This window comes from Prinia subflava, chromosome 34, assembly GCF_021018805.1.
Source record: "Prinia subflava isolate CZ2003 ecotype Zambia chromosome 34, Cam_Psub_1.2, whole genome shotgun sequence".
Classification (NCBI taxonomy): domain Eukaryota; kingdom Metazoa; phylum Chordata; class Aves; order Passeriformes; family Cisticolidae; genus Prinia; species Prinia subflava.
In genome coordinates this window covers 200,715-221,835 of record NC_086280.1, presented here as the reverse complement: position 1 = coordinate 221,835, position 21,121 = coordinate 200,715, and the positions used below count along the sequence as shown (strand labels likewise).

At 66.0% G+C, this 21,121-nt stretch overlaps 3 protein-coding genes across 5 annotated transcripts in view; 1 reads left to right on the top strand and 2 right to left on the bottom strand.

Moving 5' to 3' along the window:
- The first annotated feature begins 463 nt into the window (after nucleotides 1-463).
- TARBP2 (TARBP2 subunit of RISC loading complex) lies at nucleotides 464-4,714 on the top strand. Of its 2 annotated transcripts, none has more exons than XM_063421012.1 (9): nucleotides 464-607; nucleotides 1,578-1,747; nucleotides 2,228-2,327; nucleotides 2,561-2,644; nucleotides 2,742-2,814; nucleotides 3,548-3,665; nucleotides 3,746-3,873; nucleotides 4,108-4,297; nucleotides 4,382-4,714. In XM_063421012.1, exons 1-9 carry the CDS (start codon nucleotides 555-557, stop codon nucleotides 4,537-4,539), a joined length of 1,074 nt encoding a protein of 357 aa, XP_063277082.1. In that variant the 5' UTR covers nucleotides 464-554; the 3' UTR covers nucleotides 4,540-4,714. The 2 variants fall into 2 exon arrangements, with proteins under 2 accessions (XP_063277082.1, XP_063277083.1); XM_063421013.1 differs by having other exon boundaries at nucleotides 507-607; nucleotides 1,531-1,747.
- Nucleotides 4,715-4,857: 143 nt separating this feature from the next.
- NPFF (neuropeptide FF-amide peptide precursor) lies at nucleotides 4,858-6,196 on the bottom strand. The gene is made up of 2 exons (XM_063421015.1): nucleotides 5,318-6,196; nucleotides 4,858-5,012 (listed from the first exon to the last, which is right to left on the bottom strand). The coding sequence occupies exons 1-2, from the start codon at nucleotides 5,656-5,658 to the stop codon at nucleotides 4,895-4,897; spliced, it is 459 nt and encodes a 152-aa protein (XP_063277085.1). The 5' UTR covers nucleotides 5,659-6,196; the 3' UTR covers nucleotides 4,858-4,894.
- Nucleotides 6,197-9,281: 3,085 nt separating this feature from the next.
- Nucleotides 9,282-21,121, bottom strand: part of LOC134563175 (cyclic AMP-dependent transcription factor ATF-7-like) — a 45,905-nt gene continuing 34,065 nt past the window's right edge. Inside the window, exons 4-12 of one of the 2 annotated variants that reach the window (XM_063421010.1) lie at nucleotides 20,927-21,045; nucleotides 17,896-18,030; nucleotides 16,900-17,057; nucleotides 15,939-16,038; nucleotides 15,081-15,194; nucleotides 14,716-14,862; nucleotides 13,201-13,398; nucleotides 12,146-12,254; nucleotides 9,282-9,463 (exon numbers count right to left, since the gene is read on the bottom strand). In XM_063421010.1, coding sequence (XP_063277080.1) covers nucleotides 9,282-9,463; nucleotides 12,146-12,254; nucleotides 13,201-13,398; nucleotides 14,716-14,862; nucleotides 15,081-15,194; nucleotides 15,939-16,038; nucleotides 16,900-17,057; nucleotides 17,896-18,030; nucleotides 20,927-21,045 — 1,262 coding nt within the window. Of the gene's footprint in view, nucleotides 9,464-12,145; nucleotides 12,255-13,193; nucleotides 13,399-14,715; nucleotides 14,863-15,080; nucleotides 15,195-15,938; nucleotides 16,039-16,899; nucleotides 17,058-17,895; nucleotides 18,031-20,926; nucleotides 21,046-21,121 lie in introns of both variants that reach the window. The other variant, XR_010083332.1, reaches the window with a different exon arrangement.

The following is a 21,121-nucleotide window of genomic DNA, read 5'->3' as shown; positions in this document are numbered from 1 at the left end:
GATCCCAGTGCTCCCAGTGTGATCCCAGTGATCCCAGTGCTCCCAGTACGGGTGTCCCTTTGATCCCAGTGCTCCCAGTGTGATCCCAGTGATCCCAGTGCTCTCAGTACGGGTGTCCCTTTGATCCCAGTGCTCCCAGTGCTCCCAATGCCCCCAGTGCGGGTGTCCCTTACATCCCAGCGTTCCCAGTACAGGTGTTCCGCCGTGCCCAGCGCCCTCGGTGGGATCCCAGCGCTCCCCCTCTGACCAGTGCCACCCCTGCCCTGTCCCCATTGTCCCCATTGTCCCCATTGTCCCCTAACCCCCCTCGCGGGGAAACTGAGGCAGGACCCCCCAGTACCACGTGACCCCGCTTCCCGCCTCCTGCACGCTCCCGCCCTCCCCTCGGCGCGGGGGGTTCTGGGAAGTGTAGTCCGCCGGTGGGGCTGACGGCGCCTGCGCGCGCTGCAGGCTGCCCTGAGCTGACTACGCTTCCCAGAATCCTCCGCGCGGCGCGGCGCTCCCGTGATGCCGCGCGCCCCCTGGCGGCGCGGGCGGCGGCCGGAGCGGCGGGGATGAGCGAGGAGGGGGCGGGCGGGGCCCGGCGGAGCGGCGGCGCCTTCCCCAGGTACCGGCACCCCCGGCGCCCCCCGGCGCCCCCCGGCACCGCCCGGGGCTGCCCCGGCACCGCCACGGCCCCCCCGCGCCGCGGCGGCGGCGGGCAGCGGGAGGGGGTGGCCTAGGCCCGGCCTGGGCGCGGGGCGCGGGGAGGGGGCGGGGGGGACGCGGGGCTGTCCCCGTGTGGCGGCGGGGGAGGGGGGACAGCGCCGTCCCTGTGGGAGGTGGCGGTGGCATCCCTGTGCTCGGATCCCCGGCGGTGCCACTCATGGCACCAGGTGGCGGTGGCACCCCTGTCCCCGTGTCCCTGCGCTCTGTGGCACTGCCACCCCTGTCCCCGTGTCCCCACGTCACACGCAAATGCCACCCCATGTCCCCACACTCAGTGCCACCCCGTCCCCGTGTCCCTGTGCCGTGATGCCACCCCCTCCTCTGTGTCCCCAGTGCTGCCACCCCCATCCTCGCATCCTGATGCCCTGTGGCACTGCCACCCGTGTCCCTGTGTCCCCTCTGAGCCCTGGTGACAGCCCTGTCCCAGAGGAGCAGATGCCACCGCTGTCCCCGTGCCCGTGCCCGTGCCAGCCGTGTCCCCAGCCGTGTCCCGTGTCCCCTGTCCCTGTGCCCGTGCCCGTGCCAGCTGTGTCCCCAGCCGTGTCCTGTGTCCCCTGTCCCCCTGCCCCCGTTGGTGCCAGCCGTGTCCCCTGTCCCCGTGTCCCCTGTCCCTGTGCCTGTGTCGGTGCCAGCCATGTCCCGTGTCCCCTGTCCCCTGTCCCCCTGCCCCCGTTGGTGCCAGCCGTGTCCCCAGCCGTGTCCCCGTGCCCCCATCAGTGCCAGCCGTGTCCCCAGCCCTGTCCCCGTGTCCCCTGTCCCTGTGCCCGTGTCGGTGCCAGCCATGTCCCATGTCCCCTGTCCCCATGCCCCCGTCGGTGCCAGCCGTGTCCCCAGCCGTGTCCCCAGCCGTGTCCCTGTCCCCGTGGCAGCCTGGAGCAGATGGTGGCCGCCAGCCCCGGGAAGACGCCCATCAGCCTCCTGCAGGAGTATGGGACACGCTTAGGGCGCACCCCCGGCTACGACCTGCTCAAGGCCGAGGGCCAGGCCCACCAGCCCAACTTCACCTTCCGCGTCACCCTCGGGGACATCAGCTGCACCGGTGGGACCCCCGGGCACCCCCGAGCCCCTGGGGAGCCCCCACAACTGCCCCCGTCCCTCTTGTCCCCATGGGGACATCACCCCAAAGCTCCCACGGCCCCCCACTGTGCCTTGTGTCCCCTCAGGGACCCCCCCCACCAGCCCCCGTCCCCTGTGTCCCCCTTGGGGACACCACTTGCACCAGGGGACCCCAAAACCCCCTTGGGGTCACCACCTGCTCCATGGGGACCCCAAAACCCCCTTGGGGACACCACCTGCTCCATGGGGACCCCAAAACCCCCTTGGGGACACCACCTGCTCCATGGGGACCCCAAGCCCCTGTCCCCAGGCTGGGACCCCCTCTCTGCCCCCCAGGGTGCTTTGGGATGGGGACACAGTGCGGGAAGCCCTGGGTGCTGCTGGGGGGTCCCGTGGGAGGTGGGGGGTGGGGAGGGGTCCCCGGGGTGCCCCCCGCATGTCCCCTGAGCCCGGTGTCCCCCAGGGCAGGGTCCCAGCAAGAAGGCGGCGAAGCACAAGGCGGCCGAGGTGGCCCTGAGGCTGCTCAGAGGGGGGGGGGCCATGCTGGAGCCCCTGGAGCACAGGTGGGGCTGGGGGCGCTGGGGGGCGCTGGGGGGGCGCTGGGGGGGTGCTGGGGGTACCCGGGAGGGGGGCGGGCACCCAGGTTTGGGGGGCATTCAGAGGAGGCTGGGGGGACCCCACGGGGGCTTTGGGATCCCATGGGGTTTGAGGGGTCTGGTGAGCTCGGGTGGGTTTGGGGGGGCTCTGGGGGTCTCCGTAAGGGCTGAGGGGGGGTCTGACACCGCCCCTCCCCCAGCTCTCCGTTCCCCCCGGAGCCCCCGGCAGAGCCCGGCCCCGCCGCGCCCCCCCCGGCCCCCGCAGCGCCCCCCACCTCACCCAGGTAAGGGGGGCACCGAGGCCCCACCCCAAACCCCCCCCGACCCCCCTGAGCCCCCCGGGGGGCCGTGGGTGCCCCCCTGAGCCCCCTGCCCCCACAGGGCCCCCCCCCTGGAGATGAAGACGCCGGTGTCCCCCCCCCAGTCCGAGTGTAACCCCGTGGGGGCTCTGCAGGTGGGTGACACCGGGGAGGGGACACGAGGAGGGGACACCAACTCCCATTGTGGGGGTGATGACCTGGCCGGGGTGGGGGGGGACGTGGCCCTTGGGGGGGACACGATGGCTTTTGGGGGCTCTTCCTCCTTTTCCTCCTTTTTGGGACAGTTATTCCTGTTTTGGAGACGGTTGCCTCCATTTTGTAGCTCCTTATCCCCATTTAGGAACAATTATTCCCCTTCTGGGGCTGCTTTTCTCCATTTATGGATGGTTATTCCTGCTTTGGGCTGCTCATCCCTATTTTGGGGATGGTTATCCCCATTTTGAGGACAATTATCCCCATTTTGGGGCCATTATCCCTCTTTTGGGGCTGATTATCCCCCCTTTTGGGACAGTTATCTGTGTTTCGAGCTGGTTATCCCCGTTTTGGGGCTGCTTTTCCCCCTTTTGGGGCTGATTATCCCCCTTTTGGGACAGTTATCTGTGTTTCGAGCTGGTTATTCCCATTTTGGGGCCGGTTATCTGTGTTTCGAGCTGGTTATCCCTGCCTTGGTGCTAGTTATCCCAGTTTTGAGGCCGGTTATTCCCATTTTGGGGCCGGTTATCCCCATTTTGGGGCCGGTTATTCCCATTTTGGGGCCGGTTATTCCCATTTTGGGCTGCTCATCTCCCTCGTGGAGCCTGGTACCCTGTTCTGGGGCCGCTGATGTTGACCCCACGGGGATGGCCCTGTCCCCGTCCTTGTCCCCAGGAGCTGGTGGTGCAGAAGGGCTGGCGCCTGCCCGAGTACACGGTGACACAGGAGTCGGGCCCGGCGCACCGCAAGGAGTTCACCATGACGTGCCGGGTGGAGAGATTCGTGGAGATCGGTGAGGGGGGCCGGGCCCCCCCCGGGGGGGTCCTGGGGCACCACCGGGGGGTCCCGGCTCACCCCGAGCCCCCTCCCCAGGCAGCGGCACCTCCAAGAAATTGGCCAAGCGCAACGCGGCCGCCAAGATGCTGGTGCGGATCCACAACGTGCCCATGGAGCCGCGGGACGGCAGCGAGGCCGAGGGCGAGGAGGACCAGTTCAACATGGTACTGGGGACACTGGGAGGGACACGGGCACCCCGGGGCCACCCCAGGGCGCCCCTCTGCAGCCCAGCTCCGCACAGGGCACCCTCGGGGATGGGATCGGTGTTGTGGGCGGGCTGGCGAGTGTGGCCCCGCGGGGGTCACGCCATTCCCGGGGGGGTTCCCGCACCTCGGGGGGCTGGGGACGGCCCCCCGGGATCTCGGCAGGTCCCCGAGAGCCCCGTGCCCCCTCCCCAGACGTGCCCCCGGCTGGAGGGGCTGCGGGGCCGCGCCCCGGGCTGCACCTGGGACTCGCTGCGCAACTCGGCGGGCGAGAAGCTGGGCCAGCTGCGGAGCCGGGGCGCGGCCCCCGCGCCGGGCGGGGCGTGCGCGCTGCTGCAGGAGCTCTCGGAGGAGCAGAGCTTCGCCATCAGCTACCTCGACATTGGTGAGCACCGGGCACCCCTCGGGCCCGCCCCGGGCCCCCTCCCCGCTGTGGCTGCCGTGGGGTGACCCCGCCGTGCCCCCCCAGACGCGCTGAGCCTCAGCGGGCTGCACCAGTGCCTGGTGGAGCTGTCCACGCAGCCGACCACGGTGTGCCACGGCTCCGGCGCGTCCCGCGACGGCGCCCGCGCGCAGGCGGCGCGCAACGCGCTGCAGTACCTGCGCATCATGGCCGGGGGCAAGTGAGCGCCCCCCGCCCGCCGGGCACGGCCCCCGGGCTGGGCCGCCGCGGGTGGACGGACAGACAGACAGACGGACCTCAGGGCCCGGGGGGTCCCTCCGGCCCGGCCTCCGCCCCGCACCGGAGGGTCCCTGGGTGCCATCGGGCCCCCAAGAGTGAATAAAGCTGGGGGGGTTTGTATTCCCCGTGTCGGCGCCTGCTTGGGGTCTGGGGGCCTCGGGGAGCAGGAATGGGGTGGGACCCCCATCCCCCCCGTCCCCAGGGGCAGAAGCAGAGCGAGGGCTCCGGGCTGGGGTGGGCGCTTTATTGATGGACGGACGGATGGACAGATGGACGGACGGACGGACGGACGGGCTGGGCTCAGCGGCGGCGGCCGAAGCGCTGCGGGGTCGCCATGGTCCAGAACGGGGCCACCGGGGGGTCCCAGCTGCGGGGGCTGAGCCGGGCCTGGGGCCCCCCCTGCGGCCCCCAGCCCGACCTGCAGGGGGACACGGCACCGCTGATCCCCGCCGGGACCGCACCGGGACAGACAGACAGACAGATGGACAGGGGTGGGTGGGTGGGTGGGATGGGAAGGACGGGGAGGGATGGGAACTGACGGACACGGACACCGAACGGGGACCCCCAGCCCCACACCACCGACCCTTCCCCCCCAAACCACCCTGTCCCTCCCACCTCCTGTGTCCCCCCGCTGTCCCCAAACCCCCCCGACCCCATCCCTCGATGCCCCCACAGCACCCGGGACCCCCAGACCCCACACGCGGGACCCCCATCCCCGCTCACCTCCGCGGCTGCCGGGGGGGCCCGGGGGCGCGGCCGGGGCGCTGCAGGGAGCGGAGCAGCGCTCCCAGGGCGGAGGCAGCGGCGGGGGGCGGCCCCGGGGGGGCGGCGGCCTGAGGCGGGGGAGAACCGGGGGTCACAGCGGTCATGGAGCCGGAGTGCGACCCCCGGCCCCGAGCACTCCCCCACGAACCGAACCCCCGCTCCGACAGCGCGGCCGGGCCGAGGCTCACCGGGGCCGGGCCGGGGGTCCCGGGACAGGCGCGGGCGGAGCGCGGGGTCCCCGCCAGCAGCAGCAACAGCAGCAGGAGCAGCACCGGGCGCCCCGACATCGCCCCCGCCATCGCCCCCACCGCCGCCGCCGCCGCCTCTTATAGCCGGGCCGGGCCGGGGGTCCCGGGGGAGCGGGGGGCGGGGGGAGCAGCCCCGGCCCCGCCGCCGTTAATGAAACCCATTTAGCAGCGGCGACAGCCGCCCCCGGGGACGGACGGACGGATGGACGGACGCGGAAGCCCCGCACCTCCCGCCCCGCCAGGGCCCCGCCACCCGCCCCGCCGGGGCTGCGGAGCGAAACCCCCGGGACCCCCGTCCTGCACCGGGACTTCACGAAGCCAGGACCCCCCGAGGCCGGGACCCTCCCTGTCCCCCAGCCCATCACCCTCACCCCGACACCGGGACCCCTCCCCGGGCCCCCCGCGCCCCCTCCCCATCGGCCGCCTCTCGCTGTCGCCACCCGGTGGCGGCTCCGCGCTCCTGCTGCCCCGACGGCGCGGCCGCGGCCCCCTCGACCCCAAACCAGCCGAAATCGCCCCCAAAAACGCACCCGAGGGTGCCCCGGGCCGCTGCGGTGTCCCCACAGCGGCTCCCCGGGAGGGGTGACAGTCCCACGCCGTCCCGAGTCCGGCCAGTGTCACCTCCGTCCAGTGCCACCCACACCGTGAAGCCCCGGGGACACCCAGGAGTGTCCGTGGGACAAAGCAACACCGGGGGTGTCCGCAGCCCGCGCCCCCCAAAGCAAAGGGCAGCAGCCAGCTGCTCCTGGGTAATATTTTAATGTTATATTTGCAGCATAAATAAAAGGCACGTTACATGTTTGGTAAGACACGGCCGAGGGCTGGGGGAGGCTGGGACGTGTCCCCCGGGTCCCCCCGCGGCCCCAGGCCCCCGCGGGGGCTGTGAGGACCCGCTCACAGGAGCCCGGGCGGGCCGGGGGTCCCTCGGGGGCTGCGGGGTTCGGGTGGGACCCGCGGCGGCCGATCTACGATACATGGGTGCGTATACGCGTCGATATGGACTGGTAAGATACTACACAGGGAACGGGGTCCTTTTTTGGCTTCTTCCATTATTGATCGTCAAAGCTCGTGGCACAAAGCAGCTGGGGGGGGGGGGGCACGCCCAGGACCCTCCTCCCGCGTCCCTTCGGCTCCTCCCGGGCTCGTTTTGGGGCCCCCTGAGCGCGGGACTGGGCCAACGGAGCGGGAACGGGTCCACGAGTCCCAAAAGGACACAATTCCCACCTGAGCCAAGAATTCCGGACAAAAGACCAGTCTGGGGGGAAACAGGCCCCAGCTCCTCGCAACCCTGAGGGATTTGGAGGCTGAGGAGGGAGGAAGAGGAGGGAAGGAGCAGGAGCTCCCCCATCGCGGGGATCCCGGCGTGCAGCCCTCTGTTCCCGTTCAGTGTCACAGTTCTGGTAAAGCCCACCGACCCCAAACCCCACCGGCCCACCCCGCGCCCCCAGCCCGGCCCCACCGGAGCCCTTCCAACCCTGCAGAGCTCCCGCGAGGAGCCCCGGACCTCCCCCGAGGGCAGGAGGGGACAGGAGGGGACAGGAGGGGACAGGAGGGGCAGGAGGGGAAAGGAAGAGGGCCCGGGACCCCCGGGACCCCCGGGGACGCGGGGCTGGCAAAGTGCAGGTGCCCGGCGCTGCCGAGCGGGGCCAGGGGCTGCCACCCCCGGGAGCCTCGGGAAAGAGGAATCGCCACGGAGCAGAAACCAGGCGGTTTTGCCTCAAAACTGATCACAAAGCGAGGAGTGGCTGCTTTTGGGGTAAAACACGCCTGGAACGGGCACGGGAAGCTCCAGCCCTGTGAGTGAAGCAACAACAGAGCCGGGTACAGCCGAATCTGGATTCAGCTCGTTCCCTGCTTGTCCCTTCCCGTCCTTCCCGGGACTTGCAGAACTTTCAAGGCACTGGCGCTGGGGATGTGGGGATGGGGAGCTGCTTCTGAACCCCACCCACGGGGGCCACGAGGACTCCCGAGAGGAGCAGTGAGGCAGCAAAACTCAATCACACCAAATCCACTTCTGGTGCCCCGAGGGTAAAATGAGGGGCTGGGGAAGCCGCTGCCTTCGCTCCAAACACTACCCTGGATTTTCCACCCTTGGCTCTTTCCCGGTTCTCCCCACAGGCCCCGCAGTAAACGGGAACCAGCGCGGGACCAGCCCGGAGCTCAGCTCCTCCTTCCCCTTCTCCTCCCACCGACACTTCTGGACAGCCGAGGGCTCACAGCACCCCACGGGACAGGCCCTGGACAGGGGCGGGGATCCTGCACCTCCTGCAGACCCCCCGAGGATCCCCCAAAAGGGCTCTGGGCCCTCCCTGTGCCCCCCCTGGCAGCAGGAGCACACCCCGGGCCGGACAGGGACTGCTGGAAGCAGCTGGGAGCGCCCGGCCTGGGCTCCAGGAGCAGCTTTAGGGGAGGAACGGGGGTCTGGGGATGTGTGGGATCCAAGGAGATTCCCGAGGCTGGATGTGACCCCGGGCACGGAGAGGAGTTGGGATGAGCAAGAGGAAAAGGGGAGTGCAGGAGCAGCAACACAAACCCACCCTAATCCCCACCCCAATCCCAATCCCAGTTGAGGAAGAGCTGCACAACAGGGAGGGGGAGAAGCCAGATCCCATCGCTGGAAAAGCCCCGAGCCTCAGGACCCTCCTGGCCTCCTGCTCAGCCTCTGCTTTGGGTTTTGCTGTCCCTGGGAACCTTCCAAGTGTGGAGAGACCGAACCAAATCACCTGGACAAACCAACCTGGCTCCAAAGTGGCAAAGTGCGACCTGAGGGGGGGCTTGGCTGAGGAGGGACCTGTGAGGGGCAGGAATTCCAAGGGCTGGGGCAGTTCCAGGGACCGGGACGAGATTCCTTCCAGAGCCCACAAACCCTTCCCATTTCCCAGCTGCCAGCTCCGACTGCGGCGCCTTGGGAATCCCCGATGGCCACAGGGACACCCGGCAGGGAAGGGACCCGACTTCAGGAGCTCCTCACCGCGGAGGACGGGCCTTGCCCCGGCCCAGGCAGCCGGGGGTGGATCCTTCGTCTGCTCCGGTGGGAAGTGACGGGGCTCGGTCACCAAACCCCGCTCCCGGCCCCGGGAACACGACACGATCCCGCGATTTAAGGCCACCATTGCAGAGGTCGGGGGGGTTTGCTCAGGCGGAGCCGGGGCTGGTGGCGGCGTTGGGGACTCCGGCTGTCACTGCCGGCCGGGCCCTTCCCTGTGCCCATTCCCGAGGGCAGCCCTGGCCAGGCCGTACCTTCCCCGGCACCCGGCCCGGCCCCACGCCCCTGTCCCAGCCCCGGGGCACAAATCCAGAGCAGCCCCGCTCCACACGGTGCCCAAAACCCATGGCTGGGGCTGGGGAGGGAGGAGACCTCGGTCCCTGCGAGCTTGGAGCTCCGGGGGGCTCCTGGTGAAGGTGCAACGATTCAGGGAGCGGGGACGAGCCTGGGGGCAGCACGGGGACAACAGGGAGTGTCACAGCCCCCTGCCCCACGCACGGAGTTTAGTGTTAACCACAGGGACCCCCGGGGTCCGCCGGGGCCCCGCAGCTCCGGGGGCTGCGCGGCGGGAAAGCGCCAGAGCTGCCCTTAACTCAAAACAAAACGAAAAGAATAAAACCCCAAAGAAGAAAGGAAAAACCCCGGCGGGCCCCCGGCGGGGCCGTGGTCAGTCCGTGGCCCGGGGCCATCATCTGCCGGCAGACTGCGGCTGTGGGGCCATGATGACGGGCGCGGCCGCGGGCACGGCCAGCTCTGTCCTTTGCCCGGCCGCGGGCTCCGGGCGGGGCCCGTTGTGCGCGCCCGGGCCCGAGCTGTGCTGGATGACGGGCGCCGGCGAGCCCGAGGCCTCCGAGCTCTCCTTGGGGCTCTCTGCTCCGGAACCGGCAACGGGAGAGAGCAGCGAGTTAGGGGGGGCGGGCAGGGGGCGGGCAGGGGCTGGGGTGGGTTGGGAACACAGCTGGATTGGGAATGGTGCTGGTTTGGGGTGGGAACACTCCTGGTTTGAGGTGGGAGCTCTGCTGGTTTGGGGTGGGAGCTCTGCTGGTTTGGGGTGGGAGCTCTGCTGGCCCACAGGGGGCTCAGGGCCCGTCAGGAACCGGCTGGACTGTCACTCGCCTTCCCTGCCTGCAGCAGCGGGAAGCCAACCCCATGGAATAGGGGAGCCCCTCCCTGTTGGCAGGGCTGGGACAGAACCAGGAGCTGGGAGAGAACCCTCACCCTAAACCCTCACCCTAAACCCCCACCCTAAACCCTCACCCTAAACCCTCACCCTAAACCCCCACCCTAAACCCTCACCCTAAACCCTCACCCTAAACCCCCACCCTAAACCCCCACCCTAAACCCTCACCCTAAACCCTCACCCTAAACCCTCACCCTAAACCCCCACCCTAAACCCCCACCCTAAACCCTCACCCTAAACCCTCACCCTAAACCCCCACCCTAAACCCTCACCCTAAACCCTCACCCTAAACCCCCACCCTAAACCCCCACCCTAAACCCTCACCCTAAACCCTCACCCTAAACCCTCACCCTAAACCCCCACCCTAAACCCCCACCCTAAACCCTCACCCTAAACCCTCACCCTAAACCCTCACCCTAAACCCTCACCCTAAACCCCCACCCTAAACCCTCACCCTAAACCCTCACCCTAAACCCTCACCCTAAACCCCCACCCTAACCCCTAATCCCAACCCTAACCCTGACCCTGGGGCTTGCTGGCCCTGCCCTTGGAGAAGCAGCCCGGAATCCTCCCCAGCTCCAGGCAGAGGAATCCTCCCGAATTCCCGCCAGGAAGCAGCACAGCTTCCCGAGGAGGGCAGCACTGGCTCAGCCTTCATCCCCGTTGTTCATTCCCACACCGTTCCTTGCTCGTTAAAAGGAATTAATTTCCCCTCAGGTTACCCGAGCAGCCCCTTCCCCACCTGCCCGGGGAGCAGGATCCCCTCAGCAGGGCCAAGGGCTGGGCTTTGGGGGTGTTTTGTACCTAAATCTGCTGCTTTGCTCTTTATCACTCCCCGAGGTACCAGAATCAGTCACAGCCCATCACGAGGCTTTGCTGGCTCCGTTTTTTTGGGGATTTTTGTCCCCCCCCAGGAGGGGACGGGGGCAGACAAAGGCAGAGCCCCTCACCCAGGGATGATCTGGGAGCCCCCAGTGCCCCGTGAGGGTGCAGGAGGAAATCCCACGCGGGGTGGGGTCACCTCTCTTTGGAAGGGCAAAACAAAGGCAGAGCTGGGATATTCCTTCCACAAAAAACCCCAACACTGGGGGAAAAATCAGCTTTGGGTTTTAACACCTGGCTGGGCTCTGGAAAATGGACTCGGGCTCCGTTTTCCTTCTGCCTTTCCCTGGGAAAACCTTGGCCTGGGCTGGGAGAAGGTCGAGCAGAGCAAAACCCTCCCCTGGCATCCCAAAGCCCAGGAGATTTACAAGGAGCTGCAAATGAAGGTCCCCAGTGTCCAGAGGCAGCTGCAATCCCGTCAGGGACCCTGGGCCTTTGTTCAGGACCTGCCTGGCCACAAATCTCGGCCATAAAAGGGGCAGGGGGAGGGGGGAGTCTCATTTTTAGTGCTCAGTGATGAATTCCTGCTGCTGTGGGGAGTGGGGAGAGGAATTCAGGATGAGCAGGGAAAAGCAGGGAGCCCCCACCCCTCTGCAGGGACAGCCAGGACGTGGGGACAGCCAGGAGCTCTCAGCCAGGCTCAGGGGTGGCAGTGGCAGTGCCACCCCCCCCAGCACATCCCTGTGCCTCCCCGGGCAGGGCAGAATCCACACATGGGCCCCAAGGACACTGAATTTTAATTTTTTAGGGGTTTTTTTCTCTTTTTCTCCCTCAGTTTTTGCAGTTTCCTCATCCATCCCTGCCTCTCCTCCCGTTTTTCTAAGGAACACTAGAGGACTCCAGCGTCCTCCCAAAGCCTTGCAGCAGCCTGGAATTGCTGTTGCAGGGAGGGCAGGAGGACCCAGATCGTGTTTAGCTCCCGGGTTGGTTATAATGAAATAGGCAGCATTAAAAAAAAAAATGAAGGGAAGAAAAGGAGATAAAAAAGAGCCTTTTTTTTTTTCCCTTCCAAGCCAGCTCGATGGGAACTGCAGAGAATGAGCAATGGAGCTCCATGATGTCATTGAGGGAGTCTGGCCTTTCCTGACTCTGCCTTTGCTGTGCAGCAGCAAATTTTGGACTTCAAATGGATTCTCAAGGGCTTGGCTGGCTGCTGGGGGCAGGGAGGGGGATCCACATCAAACACCCCCCCCGGGGGCAGAGGGACACAGCCCCTGCCCTGGGCACTGCCAGGTGCCACCCCAGAGCTCAGAGGGACAGCCTGGGGGACCTGAGGTGGGCAGGAACACCCTCGGGGGTCTGGGGGGTTTGGGGTGTCCTGTGAGGGGCCTCGAGGGTCCCCCCCAGCCCAGGCACTCCCTGCTCTGTCCCTGTGCTGTGACAGCCCTGCCCTGCAGTGACCGGGAGGTGACCAGGAGGTGACAGGGAGGTGACAGGGACAATTCCCTCCCTTCCCTCGCAGCCAGACCCAGCCCAGGCCCATCACTCACCCAGGTAGCCCTGAGTCTTCTTCTGCAGGGCCGTGACAGGACAGTCCTTGTGGGCCAGCAGCAGCTGCTTCAGCTGAGCCACCTCATTCCTCAGCAGCGTCACCTCGTTCTGAGGGGACAGACACACCTGGCTGTCACCCCCAGCAGCCCCACGTCCAATGCTCTGCACACACCAGCCCTGTGTCCTCTGGGGTGCCCCTGGAACCTCCTAGGTCTGGGGAGTGTGGCCAAGGGGCAGCAGCACTTCCCTGCCCCTGCCCGTGGTCACCGAGCTCCTCCTGAGCCTCTGGCCAGTGCCACCAGCCCAGGGACACTGGAGGGCTGCTGGCTCTGCTGGGACACGGCCAGTGCCACCAGCCCAGGGACACTGGAGGGCTGCTGGTTCTGCTGGGACACGGCCAGTGCCACCAGCCCAGGGACACTGGAGGGCTGCTGGCTCTGCTGGGATACAGGCAGTGCCACCAGGCCAGCCCGTGGGGACATTCCAGCTCTTCTCTGCACTGTAAGCTCCATGAGCCAGCTTTGCTTCCCAAAATCTGGTCAGATTATCCCTCTGAAATGTGTGGGGAAGCAGCTGAAGCCCAGACAGCAGCATCCCAAAATTGCCCAAGGAAAGAATTTCTGTAATTGCCTTGGAAGGGAACAAAACCACCCGGTCTGGGCTCAGCACGTCCCAGGGACTGAGTCACCTGCCTGGAGCTCAGCCTCTGCCTCGCCCCTGCCCAGCGCTGGCAGCTCTCACGGCAGAACTGGGAGTGAAATGTGAAATCCGCATTTCCAGGTGTGCTCTTGGCACAGCAGCAGAGCCAGGGCACGGCACAAAAACCAGCGCAGGCACAGCTGCAGCTGCAGAGCCTCCCTGTGCCCCAGCCAGGCCCGGCGGCAGGGGAAGGGCTCGGGGAGAGCAAATCCCACCCTGGAGAAGGAGCAGAAGGAGCCCGGCAGCTCCCGGGGCAGCAGGGGGGAACAGAACCGTGCGAGGCGCCGGGGGCGGCCGGGCGGGGGCAGCGCCTGCCCCGGGGCCGTGCCGGGGCTGTCACATACTCACTACTCACGCTCAGCTGGATGTTCTGGCTGGTGAGTTCCTCGGCCTTCTTCTCCAGGGAGGACACCCAGAGCTTGCGCTTCTGGCGGCAGCGCGAGGCGGCCGCGCGGTTCCGCTCCAGGAACCGCTGCCGCCGCTCGTCCGGGTCCTCGTCGGCCGCGCGCCGGCGGCGCCCGCCCGTGCTGGGCGTGGGCTGGGCAGGGGACACCTGGCAGGGCACAGGGGACAGGGGACAGGCTCAGCACAGCTCTGGGGACAGCAGGACACGGCGGTGGCACCGCTGAGCAGAGCAGAGCTCGGTACCCGCTGCCACCGCGAGGCACCGTCGCTGTTTTTGAGCGGGTGATTTGCTTTAAAAATTGATTTTCCCCTCAAAACCTTCAGCCAAATGAGCTCTTGGAGGCAACGGGGCACAGAAGGCTCTGCAGGGCCGCGCGTGTCCCGGTTTTATTGGGGAGAACAAAGGGAAAGCAGCGGGGGCTGGCAGTGGGGCAGCCCCAGCCCCACAGGCTGTGAGGGGCAGCCCCAGCCCCAGCGCAGCCCCAGCACAGCCCCAGTCCCAGTGCAGTCCCAGTCCCAGTGCAGTCCCAGTCCCAGTGCAGTCCCAGTGCAGCCCCAGTCCCAGTGCAGCCCCAGCGCAGCCCCAGCGCAGCCCCAGCACAGCCCCAGTCCCAGTGCAGCCCCAGTCCCAGTGCAGTCCCAGTGCAGCCCCAGTCCCAGTGCAGTCCCAGTGCAGCCCCAGTCCCAGTGCAGCCCCAGCGCAGCCCCAGTGCAGCCCCAGTCCCAGTGCAGCCCCAGTCCCAGTGCAGCCCCAGCGCAGCCCCAGTGCAGCCCCAGTCCCAGTGCAGCCCCAGCGCAGCCCCAGTCCCAGTGCAGCCCCAGCGCAGCCCCAGCATAGCCCCAGCGCAGCCCCAGTCCCAGCACAGCCCCAGCGCAGCCCCAGCACAGCCCCAGCCCCAGTGCAGCCCCAGCACAGCCTGGCTGTCAGCAGCAGATGGAGATGAACGTGCTGCAGGCTGCTCCAGGCCGGGAGCAGGTGGCCACGCTGAGGGCAGGCTGTGGCTGCCTGGCAGGAGCCAGCCCAGCTGAGTGCCCCGTCACCGAGCAGGGACAGGGACAGGAATGTCCCTCCCCAGCTGCACAGCTCCTCGGGCAGATGAGAGGGGCTGCAGCCCCTGCCTGGTGGGCTGAGAGCGCCTGGAAAAGCCAGGCTTGAACCTCTCCTGCAGGGGGGAAGGACGCTGCGAGGTTTGCTCCTCCTTGCTGAGCCCCGGGAGCCCCAGTAGCTCCAGCCCAGCCCCAGCCCAGCCCCAGCCCAGCTTCAGCCCAGCCCCAGCAGCCCCAGTAGCCCCAGCCCAGCCCCAGCCCAGCTCCAGCCCAGCCCCAGCAGCCCCAGTAGCTCAAGCCCAGCCCCAGGGAGCCCCAGCAGCCCCAGCCCAGCCCCAGGGAGCCCCAGCAGCCCCAGCCCAGCCCCAGGGAGCCCCAGTAGCTCCAGTCCAGCCCCGGGAGCAGCAGCAGCACAGACCTGTGGCTGGGCAGGGGAGGGCGCGTCCGGGTGCTGCCCCAGGCTCTGGCTCTGCTCCGGCCGCGCGCTCACCATGGTGCTGGCCGAGCCCGGCGCCAGCCCGCCGCCGTTCAGCGAGGATGATGCTGCCAGGCTGGCCTTCAGCCTCTGCCAGGGGAGCAAAAGGGACGTCAGAGGAGCCCTCAGGGCCCTCAGCAGCCCCTGCCACCCCGCAGCCACCTCGCTGGCCATGGGCACCACGGCTGACTCGAGTCCAGCCAAAGCTGTCCCCAGATGGGCTGTCCCAAGGGACAGCAGTGTCCAGCCCAGGGACAGCAGTGTCCAGCCCAGGGGACAGCAGTGTCCAGCCCCTCCCTGCCACTCACCATCTTGGCTTCGGAGTGCACGGGCAGTCCTGAGGGCGAGATGGACCCGCTGCTGTTGATGGGGGGCCCAGGGATGCCAGGGATGTTGGGCACCATGGCCATGGGCCGGGCCAGCTGCCAGGGGAGCAGGGACAGCAAGGTTGGGACATGGAGCAGCTCTGCAGGAGCTCCCTGGCAGAGCAGGGCTGTCACGCCCTTCCCTTCCCTTCCCTTCCCTTCCCTTCCCTTCCCTTCCCTTCCCTTCCCTTCCCTTCCCTTCCCTTCCCTTCCCTTCCCTTCCCTTCCCTTCCCTTCCCTTCCCTTCCCTTCCCTTCCCTTCCCTTCCCTTCCCTTCCCTTCCCTTCCCTTCCCTTCCCTTCCCTTCCCTTCCCTTCCCTTCCCTTCCCTTCCCTTCCCTTCCCTTCCCTTCCCTTCCCTTCCCTTCCCTTCCCTTCCCTTCCCCTCTGTTTCTGTGGCAGAGCTGCCACTCTGTCCCATCTGGAGCTTTCTCCCTCAAAAAAAGCGAGGGAAAACCAGAATTTGGAGAATTTGGAAATGTTTTCAACCCCCCTCGGGGTTTCAACCTCCCACAAATTGGGAGGGAAGGGGTGAGGATGTTCCACAGCACCCCTGCCCCACACAGGGCTCCGTGGGGCTGTGCAGGAGCCAGCCTGGGCTGCAGGTGCCGCTCCCTGCACGCTCGGCTGCTCCTGCGGCTCAGCCCCGGCCCCGCCATCTGTCCGGGCTCGGGTTTGCATTTCTCCAAACTCATTCCCCTCTGCTGTGATCCACAGGCCCCGCTGCCCTGCCAGGGCCGCCCCTCCTCTCCCTCCTCCTCCTCCTGGTGCAGGCAGCAGCAGTTCTGGAAGGTTCTCTCACCGAAATGACCGACGGCATCTGCACGGGGGGCCCGGGGAGCACGGGCATGGCCTGGCCGTTGGCGAGCTGCACCACGAGCGGCAGCGAGCCCGTGGGAGACCTGCACACACAGAGAGCCCCTGAGCCGTGCCAGGCCAAACAGCCCCCGAGGCAGGGCAGAGCTCTGGTGACACTGCAGGGACAGCAAACACTGCCTGAGACAATCCCAGAGCCATTCCAGCCCCAGACAATCCCAGCTATTCCAGCCCCAGACAATCCCAGCTATTCCAGCTCCAGACAATCCCAGCTATTCCAGCCCCAGACAATCCCGGAGCCATTCCAGCCCCTGACAATCCCAGCTATTCCAGCCCCAGACAATCCCAGAGCCATTCCAGCTCCAGACAATCCCAGAGCCATTCCAGCCCCAGACAATCCCAGCTATTCCAGCCCCAGACAATCCCAGCTATTCCAGCCCCTGACAATTCCAGAGCCATTCCAGCCCCAGACAATCCCAGAGCCATTCCAGCCCCAGACAATCCCAGCTATTCCAGCTCCAGACAGTTCCCCGCCATGCCAGGCTCTGCCAGGCGCCGTGCCGAGCTCAGGGAGCGCTCTCATCTCTCCCCACGGTGAGCTTTGCCTCGTTTCACCGAGTTCTGCCTCGTTTCCTGCCTCCAGCTCAATCAGTTCCTGCTGGCTGCGCTGCTGCCCGCAGACGGGGCCTGAGCAGCCCCGGTGGAGCCCCGATGGAGCTCCGGTGGGAGCAGCCCCAGTGGAGCCCCCGGTGGGAGCTCTGGTGGAGCTCCAGTGGAGCCCCGGTGGAGCTCCGGTGGGAGCAGCCCCGGTGGAGCCCCGGTGGAGCCCCGGTGGGAGCAGCCCCGGTGGGAGCAGCCCCGGTGGGAGCAGCCCCGGTGGAGCCCCGGCGCTCCCGGCGCTCAGGGAGTCCCCGCAGGGCTCAGCCCTGCCCCGTGCCCGCACTCACCCCAGCTGCCGGTTGGACGGGGGTGCCTGGGTGATGACGGAGGTGGGCGAGGGCAGCGTGGCGTGCAGGGCGTCGTAGCCCAGCGGCAGCGGCAGCGAGCCCGGCCGCACGATGGTGGGCGTGGGTGTGGAGAGCAGCAGTGGCCTGGAGGGGAGCTCCTGCAGGGCACAACGACACACCGGGACTGTGACCATCAGATCACCCCACTGTGACCGTCAGATCACCTCCACCGTGACCGCCAGATCATCACCACCGTGACCACCAGATCATCTTCACCGTGACCACCAGATCATCCCCACTGCCACCACCAGATCACCCCACTGTGACCACCAGATCACCCCACCGTGACCACCAGATCATCCCCACCATTACCACCAGATCATCACCACCGTGACCACCAGATCATCTTCACTGTGACCACCAGATCATCCCCACTGCCACCACCAGATCACCCCACCGTGACCACCAGATCACCCCACCGTGACCACCAGATCATCCCCACTGCCACCACCAGATCACCCCACCGTGACCACCAGATCATCCCCACCATTACCACCAGATCATCCCCACCGTGACCACCAGATCATCCCCACCACCAGATCATCCCCACCACTACCACGCTCCCTCCTGTGGGTGTGAAACATTCAGGAGCCCCCATGGCAGAGACTGAGGGGGGCACATACGGCCAGGAGGGGTCAAGCTCCAGCCCCTCCATTCAGGGAGTTTCACAGCGAGGGGAAGCTCCAGCCCCTCAGCTCAGGGTGTTTTAGGAAGGGGTGAATTTCCAGCCCCTCTGTCTGTCCCTGCAGAGGCTCAACTCAGGCCTCAAAAAGCCCAGCTCAGACCCCAAAAGAGCCCAGCTCAGGCCCCAAAAGAGCCCAGCTCAGACCCCAAAAGAGCCCAGCTCAGGTCCCAAGAGCCCAGCTCAGGCCTTGGCCCCCAGCTCAGTCCCACACATGGCAAAGGGACACCCCCGGCCCTTGGGGACAGCTCCACCTTGTCCTTGTGCTGGGGCGAGCGCGGCCGGGACGCGGGGCTGTCCGGCGGGGACGAGTCCACCTCCACCGGCTCCTCCTCCTTGATCTTGATGTCCGGGGTGGAGGGCAGGGACATGTCCAGGGCCCCGGAGCCCTGCAGGACAGAGGGGACAGTCAGCCCCGCCAGGACAATCAGCTCCCATTGTCTGCGAGGCTGCTCCCCGAGGAAGAGACTCCGGCTCCCAGCTCTTGCCAAATTATTATTATTTATTTGTACTGAAGCAGCATCTGGAAGCCCGAGGCTGCTGCAGCCCTGGCCAAGCGGAGATGGAGGCCCAGGAACAACAGGCAGCCCCAGATGGCAGCAGTTTGTGGGTTCTCAGTAACACACATGACTTCTCCACGGGTTGTTATTATGATTTCTTGGTATAAAAAGGGCCCTGCTAAGGAGAACAGGTACCCAAGCCAAATGCCTGCGAGTTACAGGAGGCACTTTCATTCACAGAAGAGCTGTAAAACATTGTATAAATCAGCCTGAATTATTTTATTACCCGATTATCAAAAGCAAACAAAGAGCCATGCAAGTTATTAAATATCTATGAGCGCCCCATTAAAATAAAACCCAACCATATGCCTGGACTTGGCCACTTGCCACCACCCTGGGATCCTGCAGTGCCACGTGCCCCAGTGGAACCAGTGAACAACGTGCAGGGCACGGGGAAGGGCAGGGGACAACGGAATTGAGGGGTCCCTGTCCCACACGTGGAGGGAGGAAGAGCCCGGAGAGGGCAGGGAGGGAGCAGCAGAGCAAGGATGATGCTCCAGACCCTGCAAACCACCTGGTCCCTGCCCCTGTGCAGGCAGGGGAAACTGCCCCTAAATCAGCCCTGACAGCAGCTGGTCCTGCCTGTTCTGCATCCCTGCTCCACCCCTGCTCCTTCCCTGCTCCACCCCTGCTCCTTCCCTGCTCCATCCCTGCTCCATCCCTGCTCCATCCCTGCTCCATCCCTGCTCCTTCCCTGCTCCTTCCCTGCTCCACCCCTGCTCCTTCCCTGCTCCATCCCTGCTCCATCCCTGCTCCTTCCCTGCTCCCTCCCTGCTCCATCCCTGCTCCATCCCTGCTCCATCCCTGCTCCACCCCTGCTCCTTCCCTGCTCCATCCCTTCTCCTTCCCTGCTCCATCCCTGCTCCATCCCTGCTCCATCCCAGCACTAAAAAGGTAAATGTGGATGGTTTAGAGCAGGGTGAGGCTCCAGCCCCTCAGTTTGGGGTGGTTTTGGGGGGCTGCAGCCCCAGTTTGGGGTGTTTTTTTGGGGGGATGCAGCCTCAGTTTGGGGTGGTTTTTTGGGGGGACACAGCCCCAGCCCTTCAGTTTGGAGTGGTTTTGGGGGGACACAGCCCCAGCCCTTCAGTTTGGGGTGGTTTTGGGGGGCTGCAGCCCCAGCCCCTCAGTTTGGGGTGTTTTAGGGCAGATGCAGCCTCAGTTTGGGGTGGTTTTTTGGGGGGACACAGCCCCAGCCCATCAGTTTGGGGTGGTTTTTTGGGGGGGACACAGCCCCAGCCCCTCAGTTTGGGGTGTTTTAGGGCGGATACAGCCCCAGTTTGGTGTGTTTTAGGGGGGACACAGCCCCAGCCCCTCAGTTTGGGGTGTTTTAGGGCGGATACAGCCCCAGTTTGGTGTGTTTTAGGGGGGACACAGCCCCAGCCCCTCAGTTTGGGGTGTTTTTTTGGGGGGCTGCAGCCCCAGCTCTGCCCTCGCCGGTTCCCCCGGGCGGTCCCAGCCGCGGGAGGTGCAGCCAGATCCATTTACCTGCCCCTTTAGAGCCCAGCCGCGGCTGCGGGAGTCACAAAGGAGCCGGGATTAACATGCAGGGAAGTTTCAAAGCGCTTAAAGCGCCCCCGGGGACGCTCCCGCTGCTCCCGTGTTTTTAATTAACGGCGCTGGTGCGAGACCACCCCGGCAAGGGGGGGACGAGCACGGGTCTCGCTGCCGGGCCGTGACCGGCGGCCCTCGCCCGGACAGGGGCTCTGGGGGGAGAATCCTTCCCCTAAAAGCCCCGGGCTCCACGCGCCAGGAATGTTTAGGAATCATTTTTGAGGAGTGTTTAGGCTGAGCCATCCCAAAGCCAATCCCCGGAGCACAGCCCGGGGCTGCGGGGCTGGGAGAGCCCAGGGCCGGGTGGGCTCCCCGGGGCTGCTCGGCGGCTCCGTGCGCCAAAATAATGCAAAAATAATGCGAAAATAATGCGAAAAAACGCGAAAATCCAAATCCTCCTTCCCGCAGCCCTTCCCCGCTCCCAGAACAAAGGGCAGGAGCCTTTGCAGCAGCCGCATACCAATGAGAGAGATCAATTTCGGTTTAAAGAGCCTGTTATTGGCGAGGGGGGGAGCGGCTGGGAAGCCAGGTTTCGGTTTTAATTCTGAATTCCTCCGTTCCCCATCTCGGGAAGATTTACGCGGCTCGGCTCCCGCAGTTTATTTCCGAGCAGCGCCGCTGACTGCGAGCGTATGTACGGACATACATCAATTTAGTAAATGTATGTGCCAGGCTGAGCGCCCGGCACGCATCTGCTGCTGCTCCGCGCCCGCCGAGGCGGGGGAGGGGGCGGGGGGCTGCAAATGTCCTTAATTAGCTGCTTTCTGATGAGATCCCGTTGTCCTTCAGCCCCTGGCGCTCGCCGGGCTGCGGGGGCAGCCTGGATCGATGGCGCTGGCGGAGCACGGAGCTCTTTGTTAGCAGGAGCTGCTCCTTTCCCCCGAGCCTGCCCCTCTCCGATCCCCGCGGATCCAGGGAGGCTCCCCGCGGGTTCTGCAGCTCCTTCCCAGGGATTTTGGGTTCTCCCCTTCTCTATTTTCCCCCCTTTTTTTCCGAAGTGAAAAGCCAAAGGAATAATAAACCATTAAATCTGCTCTCTGCAGGCCTCGGATCAGTGGCAAAAGCAGCCCGAGTTACAAAAATGAGACCCCACAGCCAGCAAATCCTGTCTGTGCCCTTCACAGGAGCGAGCCCAGTCCCTCCCAGTCCTCCCAGTGCAGCCACAGCCTCTTGCCTTTTTCTCATCATCCTCAGCAGCTTTCTTGAACTCGTGCTCGAAGGAGCTGGCCAGCTCGTTGAAGAGTCCCACCTCCTCACAGTTCTTCAGGAACCGAGTCGGGGTCGGAGTCTGATCTGGTTCGGGTTGGAACACCGGGAATTGGTCAGGGAGAGGCCAAAAATCGGCATTTCACCCAGCCCAGTCCTTCAG